Here is a 14969-nt window from a genome sequence, read left to right as displayed (position 1 = left end):
AAAAACCAGCAGGGGCAGTTTGACTCTGTCTTAGAGGTCACTCGATGTTGGAATGAATTCGATGGCAGCTTTTTCAGTTCACTATATGCTTTGGCCTCACTAAACGTGACTCCTTAAAGTTGTGTCTTTGCAGAAGAAAGATGCATGCACTTGTCTGACTTTCAAACATCACAATCAATCGAATTTTTATGTTGTGAAACTGTTTTGTGTAGCTTTCATTAAATTCCTGTTTTCTTCCCGGTTTTCAGGGCCTGAAAGCTGCTGACAACGATCCCACTGCTCCACCATATGACTCCCTCTTAGTCTTTGACTATGAAGGCAGTGGCTCCACTGCTGGGTCCTTGAGCTCCCTCAACTCCTCAAGTAGTGGTGGTGAACAGGACTATGATTACCTGAACGACTGGGGGCCGCGGTTCAAGAAACTCGCTGACATGTATGGCGGAGGTGATGACTGAACTTCAGGGTGAACTTGGTTTTTGGACAAGTACAAACATTTCAACTGATATTCCCAAAAAGCATACAGAAGCTAGGCTTTAACTTTGTAGTCTACTAGCACAGTGCTTGCTGGAGGCTTTGGCATAGGCTGCAAACCAATTTGGGCTCAGAGGGAATATCAGTGATCCAATACTGTTTGGAAAAACACTGAGCTCAGTTACACTTGAATTTTACAGTACAGAAGCACTGGGATTTTATGTGCCTTTTTGTACCTTTTTCAGATTGGAATTAGTTTTATGTTTAAGGCTTTAATGGTACTGATTTCTGAAATGATAAGTAAAAGACAAAATATTTTGTGGTGAGAGCAGTAAGTTAAACCATGATATGCTTCAACATGCTTTTGTTACATTGCATTTGCTTTTATTAAAATACAGAATGAAACAAACAAAACGAAAAACTCATGGAGCGATTTTATTACCGTGGGGGATGAGGCCATGAGATTGGAAGATGTACATTACTTTTAGTTTTAGACTTTAGAGTTGGTTTTGTTTTTGTTTTTTCCCCACTAAAATCTTAAAATTTAAGCAGCCAGTTGCAAATAAAGGGAGTTTTCATATCATCAATTTGTAGCAAAATTGAATTTTTTCATAAACTAGAATGTTAGACACATTTTGGTCTTAATACATGTACACTTTTTTATTTCCTGTATTTTTTCCACTTCACTGTAAAAATGGTGTGTGTACATAATGTTTTATTGGCATAGTCTATGGAGAAGTACAGAAACTTCAGAACATGTGTATGTATTATTTGGACTATGGATTCAGGTTTTTTGCATGTTTATATCTTTCGTTATGGATAAAGTATTTACAAAACAAAGTGACATTTGATTCAATTGTTGAACTGTAGTTAGAATACTCAATTTTTAATTTTTAATTTTTTTTAATTTTTAATTTTTTTTCTGTTTGGGGAGGGAGAAAAGTTCTTAGCACAAATGTTTTACATAATTTGTACCAAAAACAAAAAAAATACAAAAACAAAAAAAAAGTGTGAGAGAAAAGAAAAGCGAGGGGTGGCCTGACACTGGTAGCACTACTGTGTGTTAAAAAAAAAAAGGAGGAGGAGGAGGAGGAAAAAGAAAAAAAGCAAACTTTTAAACGGGAGAGACTTCTGACAACAGCTTTGCCTCTGTATTGTGTACCAGAATATAAATGACGCACCTCTGACCCCAGCGTTCTGAATAAAATGCTAATTTTGGATCTGGTGACTGGTTTGAACTTTTTCTTTTCTACTGCTTTGGATGGTGTAGAAATCCCAAGTCCTGGATTTTCATTGAGAATAACAGTACAGAAATATGCATTTGTTCTTGCACTATTCAACAGTGAAAGCCTTGGCGTGACAGCTGTGGACAGTGAGTAGCAGAGAATCGGGCGGGATCTCCTGTTCATCATAGAAGAAACACATCAAGTAAGGCAGAATCGACTGTCCCGGTGGCATAGAAAACCACATGCTGTCACAGCAGTGAACTTTGGCGTGATTCTTAAAAATGACCTATGTGTTAATCCTCTTGGCTCAAGCTCATACCCATGCCAACTCTGTTTTCTGTGCTTTTCCCATGAAATCGGCAGCGCAGGGAAACCTCAGTGTAATGGGCACAAGACTGGGTCCGCGGAGGAAGCTGCAGTCCGCCCACACCTTGAATTATGACATGCAATTCCTTGAAGCCATTGTTGCATCTACTTAGTGAAACAGGTAGATTTGCTTTAGTTTGAGTAAAGTCATAGAGGACCAAAAAAAAGTGCCGATGAGCTTATAAAATTTGGTAGAAGTCTTCTTACCTCACTCTGATCCGTGAGTGAATTTGAAGAGGCTTGAAGGAACACTCGCTGTGTTTTTTTCTGTTTGCTTCATAGCCGTCACTGCACAGTAGATGCTTAGGATGTACATTTTGAAAAGCACATACACTGTAGATCGCCTCTAATTAATTCCAGGCATTTTGATTAAAATAAAGGCGATTTTATGTGAGTGAAATTTACTTTTCTATTGATTCATTTGTTCTGTAGGCAATACTTTGTGGTTACTTCTCATCAAATGCCAAAGCTTGCCTCTGGAATTTCCATAATTACTGGATTTATTAATTGGGGTGATCTTTTCCTAAAATCGATTCTTAGACCGTGCCTACTGTTGTACAGCCAAATGAAAACGAAACTATCTTTTTCAATTCAAGCATCACCGTATTTAAAGTGTACATCATTTCATCCCTTCTAATCATTTTCTTCTGGTGGCTGTGCGGTCACAGACTATAGTTTATCTATAAACTGGAAGCATTCGTGATCAGCATTTTATATATACACAATCAGTAAATATAAATGTTCTTTTTCACAACATTTTTTTTTTTGGCACAAGTAATCCATGACCATATTTCCTTTCAGGAATTTCTGTTAGCAGTTGAGTGTGTAATTGTATTTTACACAATTGATGTATGTATGGATTGTGATAAGAGTTGTATGAGCCCCTGATAAAAAAAAAAAAAAAAAAAAAGGCAAAATAAAAACCATTTACACATACATTTTCATAAATATTTTATTTTGTTTTATTTTGATGAAAATGGGATTGTATATTATGTATTATTCTGTAACTTGCCTTTTCTGCTAAGAGTATGCCTTGGAAATATTTTCATATTAGTGTATATATATGTACATCTACCTCATTCTTTTAAACTGCTACATAATCTTCCATAATATGGACGTAATAGTTTATTTAACCATTTCCTAATTAATTGGTTGTTTTCTTTTCTTTTCCTTTTTACTATTAAAAACAATGCTACAATAAACATTCTTGTACATGTCTTTTTGCATGGGAGTATTTCTCGGGATTAGATGCCTGGAGATGGAATTGCTGGATTAAAGAATGTGGAAAGATGTTAATTAAATATGGCTGAAATGATAAATGTTTTCACATGACTTCAAAGTGCCTTTTAGCCAAAAAGAGAAGAGGTTTGCTAAAAGTCAGCAACTTCCTCCTTTGGCAAAAGGATTTTATGCAGTTCAAAATAGTAACCAAAAAATGTAAGACATTTAAGCCAAGATCTTACTCTTTTTTCCTTTGGAAGTCAGCCTTTAAGTCAGGCCACAGTACTAGTTTCAAGTACTCTGTGAAAGGAGTGTAATCGTGTGATGTAATAAACGGATGTTGAAAACTGTATTTATGAATGTGGTTTTTGGACCCCACCCAGAAACATGTTTCCTTGGCTGTTCCTGGAAATTTTTATCTCTTCTGCAATAAACAAACATGTGTACAGATAGCTAGAATTCATGTGAAATTGATTATTCTACATGATAAGAGAATACGCATTTTAAACTGAAGAAAAAGTAATACGTTTGAGGACATTTAGCCTACCCATCCAATACTATCTCACCTTTTCACGGTTTCTTTTATGTAGTATCAGGGTTTCATTATCAATGTTGCCAACTTGCCCTAATTTACACAGCCACCAACATTATCAAGCTCAAACTCACTGCCATCGAGTCAATTTGGATTCATCGCAATCCTGTAGGACTGGGTAGAACCTCCCCTGTGGGTTTCCGAAACTAACTCTTCACTGGAGTGCAAAGCAGCTGGTGGTTTTCAATGGCTGCCCTGGCCCTTCACAGCCCAATTCATAACCACGAAGCTACCATGGCTCTTACTATTAGATCCATTCATTCACTTCAAAGTTCTACCCATTACCCAACTAAAGCCGCTCCCACTTTGTAAATGTATTTTGGAGTAGCACCTACTCTTCCAGGATGAGATTAGCAGGCCAATCCGTAACCACCGCATCCATCAGGGTTCCTTACCAACAAGATAGAGAACGCTCATACTCAAACCTAGGCATTGCCAATGTCAAGGTTTTATCAATCACAACCGGCAACAAAAGATACCTAGGACACATACCTTGACATTCCTAGTTAAAAATAAGGTTCCTTTATTATTTTGCTTTCTTAGGTTTACTAGCCATGGGTATTTCTTTGCATTGCCTTTTATTTTTTTTAATTTCCCTATTTAGATACTTCTCCTGTGATTTCTTTATGCATTTTATTCCTGGTCTTTTCCTAATATTGTAACTTGGTGTGTGGTCTTTGGGCTTACAGAAATGTTTCTTTTTATATGATTTACTCTGCATTTTAGAATATCGTCCCAGCTCCAAAATGTATTGTTCCATTTCCCCCCAGATTTTTTTTATTGTTTTGTTTTTGGTTGTTTAAACCAGATACCTGGAAATTATTTTGTCAGAGGTAGAAATCAAATTTATTTAAGTAATTAAGGGGCTTCAAAAATGTCATGTAAATTACATTTTCCTTGCATTTTATTTTTCTACAAACTTCTTGAAGCCCAAACATCACATAAAAGTTCAGCCTTGACCCATGATTTTAAAATTGTCCATTGATCTTTTGTTTTGTACATGCATAATATTGGCTTGTCAGACTTAGGTTCCCAAACTGATCTGATCTACCACCCCTTTTACAGAAAAAAAAAAATTTTTTTTCAGTGTTCCCTGGCCATTAAAAACTTTTTTACTCTAGTCCATAATTGAGGATGAAGTGTATCTGCTTTTCCAGCCCCCTGGATCATTCGAGCCCCCAGGTGACAGTATCCCAGGTGAGGAAGCTCTGCCTGGACTCCTGGTTCTATCCGGCTTCTCCCCAGGGCCTTCATGTCCGCTCAAACGTGCTATCGCCTAGCTCTCAGTGCCTCGTGGATCACTTTAGAAATAGTTTGTCACCTCTCCTAGCACACTGCACTGGACATTCTATTGAATTGTAAAAATTAATGGGTTGATTTGAGAATATTTGGGTTTGCCAGCCAATGACATCTTTCTTGCCATTTCAGATCTGATTATAAATCACTCGTAATTTATACACTTCACTTTATTAGACTTACAATTTTCCTTGCTATTATATGTGCTATCTTACATTTGCAGCATTTTTGTGTAATTTGTTTTTCACTTGTATATTAGAGATATATTAAAATTGATTTATCTTTTTTTTTTTTGGTTGAGATTTAATACACCTATCATGCTATATTTCAGTCATGTCAAGTAGAATTCTACAGTTGTTACCACAATCCGTTTCCAAACTTTTTTTTGTTTTTTAATATTTTATTGAGGGAAAGAGCTCCCAGGACAGAAGGGAGAGCAGAGAAAGGAACAGGAGCATCTTGAGCTCCCAGGCGGGTTCTGCGACCCAGCAAGTTAGGTCAGGGAAGTCTCCCCAAGTATCTTCTACATGACCTTTATCTTTTTTTAATGCCTTGTTTTATTCGTGTAGTAGTTCTATGAGCTCTTCGGTGATTTATTTAGTTTCTGCAAAGAAAAGCAGGCTATGGTTTGGGGTTTTCTTTCCAAGATGAATACTTAGATTTTACTCTGTAGTTATTGTTCCTGATGATAGTTGGAAGACTATGTTTCACCATTATACATGGTTTTTGCTATAGGTTACTCAGTATATTTTATGACTTACCTCTTCATCTTAGAGATGTCATGAGCATCTATTAAATTGTATAAGAAGATGAAGGAAAGCATTTTCCCTTCATTTAGAGATAATCACATATTAGTACGTTAATAGAGTGAATTATGTCACTAAATTTCCAAATATTGGGTCATTCTTACATTCCTAAAATATGGACATAATGTTATTCTTTTAATGGACTGGTGTATTTGGTTTGCTGTTTTACTCAAACATTGAAATATATGTGATATACTTCTACTTTCAAAAGGTGAAAAACTGTGCTTGCTCAATTTTCATCTGAGATTTATGCTAGCCTCAAAGAATTAGGAAGAGCACCAATTTTACCCCCTGTTTGGGTTGTTTTATGTAAATTCAATTTTCTTAAACCGCTTTGCTAGAATTCTTACAGTAGGAACCAGGGATTTCTTTTCCATTTTTTTTAAAGGAGTTTCTGTGGTTAGATGCTTTGCTTGTTCATGACTCACAAGTAACATTTTTTTTAATTGAAAAGAAGAAAACACACACCTCATCTAGTTTTATTTTAAATTTACCCATACAAATTTGAATAATGCTATTTTTTAAGTTTCCTACATACCTTGAACTATGTTTTCCTTTCTTACTACATTTTTCAATTGAAATAAAATTTTAAACTTTGTTGCTGGGTGCTGTGCAAATTTCTTCAGTTTCTTTCCCCAAAGTGTCTTGAGTTCTATTGGCCTGTTAGTTCCTAACAAAAGTTTATTAATGATTTTATTAGTTTTGTGTGGATCCAGGCCAACATCATAGAAACATTCAAACAACCACAATATTATGGTTGGTGGAAAGATACATATGCAATCATCAGACTCTATATATTGCAACCTTAATTTTGCTGATTATAATTATAATAGTATATTTAATTTTTATTATGTGCATTGAACTTTTTTGTATTGCATACAATGTCAGAGGAGAAATAAGAGTATATTGGATGGGACTGGAAGCTTTTAAAATTTTGTTTATTATATACAATACATCTATATGTGTGTATATATACATGCATGTATGTATATACACAGGTATATACGTACATATAAACATATATATGAAATAAAATAAAATACTTTTGTTTGCCAACCACTCCTTACCTCTGGGAAGCATTTTCATAAGTTTCACTATGCCAATATTTTTGCATGTTGCTATTAAAAAGTGAGCATAACACCTTTGCAAAGATAACGGGGGAAGTGGAGGTGGGGAGGGAGCAGTTGGCAAACAAATGTAGAAGGCATGTGTTATTTGCAGAAAAAATATAAGTGGCTTCTATGTCTTTGAGGTGCTTGAGATTGTAAAATTTTTCTTGATAAGGTATTTTTCTTTTAAGTTTTCTGTTTTAATTCTCTCTTGCTGCTTGGATAACAATAAAGACATCAATAGCCACAGACAGAAAGGTACTTCCTCCCTTGGTGCAGATATTAGAGAAACTTTGCTTCATAACTGTGCAGGAGGGTCTCTGACCTTTGGTACAAGTCACCCCCATCAATGCCCCATTTTCTCTATTTTCATTGTAATGACTCCATATGGACATTATAAATTGAAGTTGACTTACTTTGTAATTGGAGAAAACGCTCCTAGTGGACTCACTGACCTAAAATTGCTGCAAATTTCATTTAGACTGATACACAGCTCTGCGTTGAGCACTGTGGGTAGAGCTCACTAATATGAGCAAAGACACTATTCTAAACACTTGATAGTTTAATTCAAGCCCTGGTGGTACTATGGGTTAGGCCTTAGGCTGCTAACTGAAACTCAAAGCAATTCAAAACTATCAACTGGAAACTCGGAAACTATATAGGGTTCCTGAATAGGAATCAACTCAATGGCAATGGTTTGGGGGTTTTGGCATCTGAGTCTATACAATGGTGCTCCTGGATGATACAAATACACCCAGTTGCTAAGTGAAAGGGACCCCACAGTACCTCAGAAGAAAGGCTTGGCAGTCAACTTATATTAGCCATTGAATTGAAAGCTCTGTGGAGCAAAGGTCTACTCTTGATACTCATAAAGTCACCCACCGTGGATCAGAATAGACTTGCTGGCAACCGATTTTTAGTCCTTAAAATAATTACCCTGTTTCATCACTTCTAGTAGACTCACAGATTTCCCCACCTTCTTAACACCTGTTAAGATCACAAAGCATCTTACAATGAATTGAAGTCCCAGCGAGTGACCAGGTGATGGTAGTGAGCTTTACCTTAATACCCGTGTCTGATTAAAAACGGCCCTAGCACCAGAACATCTGAGGTTTTGGATATGTCTTAAGTTACATGAAGTCGCTTTCTTTACATACTTTTATATATTTAGCAGAAGTGACATGGCTTCTTCACTAACCCCCGGTCAGTAAGTAGCAAGGAGCAGCTTTGAACTCAACTGTTGAACGCAAACCAAAGTAACATTTTCAGACTCTTGGGGAATAGTTAGTTTGCCAGCAAAAACTCATTTTCTTACCTACCAAGAAAGATGAATTTAAAAAAAAATAATTTTATTGGAGACTCAGACAACTCATCACAATCCATACATCAATTGAATCAGGCATGTGTGTACATATGTTGCCTTCATTCTTTTCTAGACATTTACTTTCCATTGAGCCCTTGATATCAGCTCTTCTCCCTCCCTTCCCCAGCCCCCACCCTTCATAACCCCCTAAGATTGCACATTGTTAATATTTTCATCTCTCACACCGACCAATGTCTCCCTTCCTCCATGTTTTCAGTTGTTCTCCCCCCTGGAGAGGGGTGTGTGGTTATGTGTTGATCATTGTGATCAGTTCCCCCTTTCTCCCTTCCTCTTCTCCTCTTTCCCCTACCTTTCTGGTATCACTATTCCCACTCCTGTTCCTGGATTCTGTGTGTCATGAGCTCCCATCTCTTATCTATACCTGTGTACAGTTCCGGTCTAGTCTGAATTGAGAAGCAGCACAGGGCTCATGGTAGTGGGGGGTGAGGAAGCCTCAAGGAACCAGAGGAATATCGTGTGTTTCATCAATGCTCTACTGCACCCTGGTGACTCATCCCTTCCCTGTGGCCCCTCTGTGAGGAGATTGTACCACTATCTACAGATGGGCTTTGGATCTCTGTTCCAGCCCCACTCCTTCTCAACATGTTCCAGCCCCACTCCTTCTCAACAATACGTTTTTATTTGTTATGTGTCTGCCTATTACCCGGTCTTTATGAATCCTCATGATCACACCAGGAGTGTGCTTCTTCCATGTGGACTTGTTGCTTCATATCTGAATGGTGGCTTGTGTAACTTCAAGCCTTTAAGACCACAGACGTTAAATATCTTTTAGTAGCTGGGCACCATCCACCTTCTTCACCACATTTGCTTATGCTCTGTTTTGTCTTCAGCGATTGTGTCAGGAGGATGAACATCTCAGACTGCCAATTGGTTAGAACAAAGTGTTCTTGTATTGAGGGAGGGTATGAGCAGAGGCCCAAAGTCCATCCCCTACCTCAGAGTATTACTGTATATGTACATGGGTCAATACCTCTATTTTTGTGGATTAATGTATTTACATATGTACACCGATATGTTTGTACCTCTATCCATTGCTTTGCTTCCTTGGACCTTCCTCTGTTTCCTTTTACCTTCCTCCTGTCACACTGCCACTTTCCCCTTATTTCTGTCTCTTGGTACCTCCTCTTAGCTAGTTTGCTGTTGCTCCAACACCCCCTCACCCCTGCTCCAACTTGGATCCCTATCTGCTCCTTGTTATTGACTCCAACACCCCACTTGTTCCCTGTCCATATCACAGCCTGCTCCCTGCTCCCTTCCCCCACTGCCTTCACCTCCCAGGTCTCCCCAGGACCATTGGTCCCACTGCTCTCTCCTTGGGCATGCCTCTCACGCCTATCCTACATAGGTAGGCACACGGACTATAACATAGCCCAAACTGATTTTTTTTTAAATGAAAATAGTAAATATATAAGAAAAAATTTAAAAATAAATTAAATTAAAAAGAGAAGAAACATACAAAAATCCTGGATCTGTTCGCTGGACTTCAAGACTGTCCAAGAGCTGCCCCTCCCCCCTGGGGACTCCTCAGGGGCTTCGGAGCTCTGCCTCACTCCAGCCGCTGGTCTGGTATGCTCCTTTCTTGGTTCGCTCCATTTTGGGGGGTTCAGACCAGACTGCCTCCTCACCATGTGACCCCAGAAATGTCCTCTGTTGCAGTCTGCTCCAGTGAGGGAACAGCATGATATGTGCTGTTATCGGTTGCCCAGTCCCCCTCTGAGTCCTATTAGCTCCCCGCAGGGATGTCATCCTCGGAGCCTGGTGTGCCAGTGTGGGGTCCAGTCCGGCTCTCTCTTTCTCTTCCTCCCTCCTGGCCTGCCTCCGTGTGGGAGTGGCATGCCAGCCCCTCTCCCCAACCTGTAGGCTCAGTGCTGCACTCTGCCACACCCACTTCCAGGAGAGGGTCAGTTTGGCTCTGGTTGGGGCCAGCCCTGTAGCTCTCTCTTTTTTCATGCATCCTTCCATGTGGCCACGCTGTCCTCATGGTTGGGTGCATCATGGTAGGGTCTGCATGCCCACTCCCGAGTTTGTGGAGACGAGACCAGTTCTCTCCTCCTGGGTGGATTAGTGCCCTGCTCCCTCCACCATCATTTCACTTTCATGCCCCCCCCCCCTTTGTTCCTCCCCCTCCCTCCTTTTCCCATTTTTGTGTTGGACCAACATGTACCTCCTTGGGTTTGGTCCAACCTCCTCCCGATTCCCTGTATGTCAACCCAAATGTTATGACATAGGTGGCTTCTTTTCTATACCTAATGTGCCGATTACACTTACTTCAGCTGTACTTCTCCTTCTGTGATTGGCTGACTTCGCTTAGCATAATTCCCTCCAACTCTTCCCATGAAAAGACATGTTTCCTGTGCTCATCAGTGCTTTTTAGTGATGTATAGTAAGTACTCCATTGTGTGTATGTGCCAGAATTTACTGATCTGCTCCTCTACGGATGGAAATTTAGATTGTTTTCAACTCTTTGCGATTGTGAATTGCACTGCAATAAACATCGGAGTGCGTACGACTAGTTGTGGTTTATTTCTTACCTCTTCTGGGTAGATGCCCAGTAGAGGGATAGCTGGGTCATAAGGTAGCTCAATTTCCATCTTTTTAAAGTATCGCCAGATCGCTTTCCATAGCGGCTGTACATATCTACAAGACCACCAGCAATGTAGGGGAGTTCCTATCTGGCCACATCCCCTCCAACGTTTGTTGCTCTCTGGTTTTCTGATTTGGGCTAGCCTCAAAGGTGTTAGATGGGATCTCATGGTTGTTTTGATTTGCATTTCTCTGATGGCTAATGATGAGGAGCATTTTCTCATATGTTTATTGGCCAGATGGGCCTCCCCCCTAGTTAAACTTCTTTTCAATTGAAAGATGAATCTTTCACTGTTTCTGTATCCAACAGAGTTCGTTTCTTTTCCCGCTACACTAATTGTGGGGTGCCCAAACCAAGGCAACATCCCGCAGTGCCTTCAGGAGACGAGAGCCTTTTCCACAGACACGATGGCACCACACTCCCTGGGTTGGACCCTGCTTATGCCCTTTAATAGCTGCAAACCTTGGGCAATTGAGTCCCTCTGTGTCCCTGAGAACTCGAGATCTCAGAGTGCATTGCTGAGACAGCTCATGTGAGGGCGCTGCCTCTCACTCCGTGAGAGTTCACCATTGTTATTGCTGTCATGAACACGTGGTCTTCAATATTTGCATATCTGGCATTTCCACTTTCCAGCCTTTTACAATTTAAAGTGCGAACGTCTTTGTCTTTTTTCCAGCGGTATGGACAGGACATCCCTCAGAACCCTTATAAGGACTTGACAATTCTAGGATACACACCTTCTTCACCTTTTCACCATGCAACGACCTTGGTCAAACAAACAGACAAAAACCTTTCATTTAGTCTATTAGAAGAAAACTTCCAGGCTTACTTCCTTCATGCTACATTGCAAACTCCCTTACCACGAGTGAAAGCAGCATTCAGTGATTTCTATACTATATCTGGTCCTAACAGTGATGTCTGGGAATAGGGACGTTTCCTGGGGTAAATTAATGCACGGGGGCATCCCAATGACCAAAGTGCTGCCACACCTGCTGACGTCAGTTACTCCATCCCCAGCCCAGGAAGACTTTCCAGGAAACTGATGACAGTGCCTGGAAGTAATAGATCTTAAAGAGATCCAACTTTATTACTTTGGAGATTTTCCTTGTGGACTTGGGAATGAAAAATACAGATTTAATAACTCAGCTCTGTTAGGAGAATCATCTATTTAAAGCTGGCTCACCTAATTCTCTATCCACTTTCTACTTTTTCCCTGCTTAACAATACCATTCCTCTTAAACCCTTTGCCTGCATGAACAGGAATTGTCAAAAAATTAGGTCATCGTGCAACATTAGATCTTAATAACGGATGTACAGGGCACAGGAACAAATATATCAGTGCTTTTTTTTGTTAATCACGATCACATTCTTGATAGGAACATAATGCCAGTCGCACCTGGTTTATTAAATCCCTCAGCACAAGTGACATAACAAAGGTGTTACATAAGCTCGGAAGGACTAGAGAAACGTTATCCTTCAAATATTACACTAACAACTTGGAAAATTGAATTGCATATGTATGAGCAAAAAGGGCTAACTCGGTTCAAAACCTCCAACCTGTCTTACATATTGAAAGTTAATGCTTCGGGATCCCTGAACCTAGGGCTCTGGCTCCCCAGGACCACAGGAGAGATGGAGCTGTCTGGGCTTCCGCTCGTTCCAGATATCTGCAGTGGATTTGATTTCCCTCAAATACTTTATTGTAACTATAACTTCTTAATGGTGGGCTGAAACTATTAAGTGGTGTAACAAACGAATTCCTTTCCCTTGGGTGGGTGCCGTCTTTCACTATTTCGGCGTGTTCAATGTCTTCTTGTTGTCATAGCACAATTCTAAAGAGATGGCTCCCCAGAGATGGGCGCAGTGGGTGCTGAAGGCCGAGCCGTCCAGTGGCCTGGAGGAGGGATAACCACTGAGCCCAGGACAATGTCTTCTGTCTGTCTGTCTGGTGGTAGATAAAGCCTGAGTCCTCAGGGGAGTGTGAACTCACACTCATCCCCTGAGCAAACACAGGAACTCAGAACACGAACTTGGAGGAGGAGAGCCCTGGGGCGAGAGAACTGGGGGAGCCCCAACACCGAGGACCTGCAGAACCAGCCCGAGGCCGGCTTTCCTCTAAGGACCCGCCCCGTGGTCGCTCCCAGAGGAGACTCAAGGTTGAAGTCTCCTGGGACTTGGGCAGCCGGAGCCGGTGGCTGCACACTCGTGGGAGCGTGTCCAAGGCCGGTTCCCACAGCACCGTGAAGGCGGTGGACCAGGATGCTGGAGGCCTAGGGCCCCTGGAGGGAAAGGCCTTGGGTGGCGGCAGGCGTTGGACTGCTGGGCTGTCCCCAGACATTCAGCGACACCACGGGCGGGCTCGAAAGCTCAGGACAAAAGCGACCACTGTGAGGGCAGGTGCTTCCCCATGGCCTTTCCCCCAGGCCTCTCTGGGATCTCGGACCACAGGGCTCCTGGAAGCGCGGCCCCAGGGCGATTTGGGAGGTGGCATTAGAACACGCACCACAGCACGGCTTAACTTTAGTAACTTAACCATTTTATCGTTACTGATTTTAGCAACACTAAAACAACGGGCAGAGGAAGGACTTCACGGTGAGGAAAGTCACTTTGGGATCAACTGCAACCCGAGGAAGCAGTGGGACGGGAGCGGAACGGCCTCAGGACAGTTCCGAGGACAGGGCTCAGGAATCGTCCGTGGTCTTGGGCACCGCGGGCAGTGACCTTCGGTTTCCTTCGGCGTGGCCCAGGAGTCAGCCGGCGGACCGCACCAGGCAGCGGCCATCAGCCCTGAAGGACAAGGCGGGTTCTCTCGGGAGCAAGCGCATTCCATGCGTGACTCCCATGGGCATCCACGCGCATCCATAACCAGCAGGAGCGAGAGGGTGACAGTCCCACGCCATTGGTGCTCCAGAAGCTCCCCCACTCCGGGCTCCGGGTTTTAGACGACCATTGTGAGTGTCACCACAGGCATGGTGGTGGGGGTTCAGTCCGATGAGGGGTGCAACCCCAGTATTCAGTCTCCTAGGCTTGGACTAGCCTGTCAGTTTCACTTTCTTTCTTGTCGGCCGTTTTGTTGTTTCTTTCTTTATTCTTGGTGGCCATTGGTTGTCCACGGTGACTCCATTGTGCACGTTCCAGAAGCCAGCGGAGGGCTCTGCATTTGAAATGCAGTAGAAGGGGGAATGTGGGGAAAGCGGGAGGAGAGAAGCAGGTAGCATGGGGAAAGTGTGACTACGGGGACCATCAGACATTCAGCCTCAAATATCAAGCACAAAGTTTGGGGAAGTTTGCTTTATTGTTGTTTTGTGTGTTTCTAGTATTTTGTGGATATCAATAAAGGATATGTAGACATTTTGATAGAGTGTGGGTTGGTGGTAGCTCCTTGAAATAGAAATAATATAGCTCGTAAGGATGTGGAGCCCAGGAGGTAAGAAAAGTTCCAGTTGTTTTTATTACTCCCAGTGCTTGGGGTCACATGATGAGCTCACACACAAAAGACGTTGCTTTCTCAGAGCTGCAGAGAAGGGAATGTTGGGATACCTCCCGAGGGCCAGCCTAACACATGGCCTGATTGAGAGACAAGGAAAACCCGGGAAGGAACAAGGCCAGAGAAAAACAGGATGAATCGCCAAGACAGCAGGAACATAGAAACGTTTTCTAATCCAGAAGGCCCGCAAACATTCTCTTGAGCAAATGTGTGAACCTCTGAGAATATATTGCCATACTTTAATGCAGCTCCTTCTATCCAAATTGTACGCACTCTTATGTCACCTGAACGTGTGAAATTCTGCTTAAAAATGTTTTTGCTTTTCTCAGAAATCTGACTTTACCAGCTAAAATTTGCATGTATATTTTAGTAGACCAATTAATTGGTACGCATGCCCAAAATTCTATTACATTATACAGATAGAAGT

General features: G+C 41.5%; 1 protein-coding gene across 3 annotated transcripts in view; it reads left to right on the top strand.

The window, feature by feature from the left end:
* CDH2 (cadherin 2) overlaps positions 1–1691 on the top strand; it is a 126315-nt gene extending 124624 nt beyond the window's left edge. For all 3 annotated transcript variants that reach the window (XM_045296122.1, XM_045296120.1, XM_045296121.1), the window contains exon 15: positions 249–1691. In XM_045296122.1, the coding sequence (XP_045152057.1) occupies positions 249–455 (207 nt within the window). In that variant the 3' untranslated portion in view covers positions 456–1691. The remainder of the gene's footprint in view (positions 1–248) is intronic.
* The last annotated feature ends 13278 nt before the right edge of the window (positions 1692–14969 follow it).

This window comes from Echinops telfairi, unplaced genomic scaffold (genome assembly GCF_000313985.2).
Source record: "Echinops telfairi isolate 266 unplaced genomic scaffold, ASM31398v2 ScPeMD7_7400;HRSCAF=8409, whole genome shotgun sequence".
In the NCBI taxonomy this organism is placed as follows: Eukaryota; Metazoa; Chordata; class Mammalia; order Afrosoricida; family Tenrecidae; genus Echinops; species Echinops telfairi.
The sequence above is the reverse complement of the archived record's forward strand: the minus strand, read 5'-3'. Positions and strand labels throughout refer to the sequence as shown.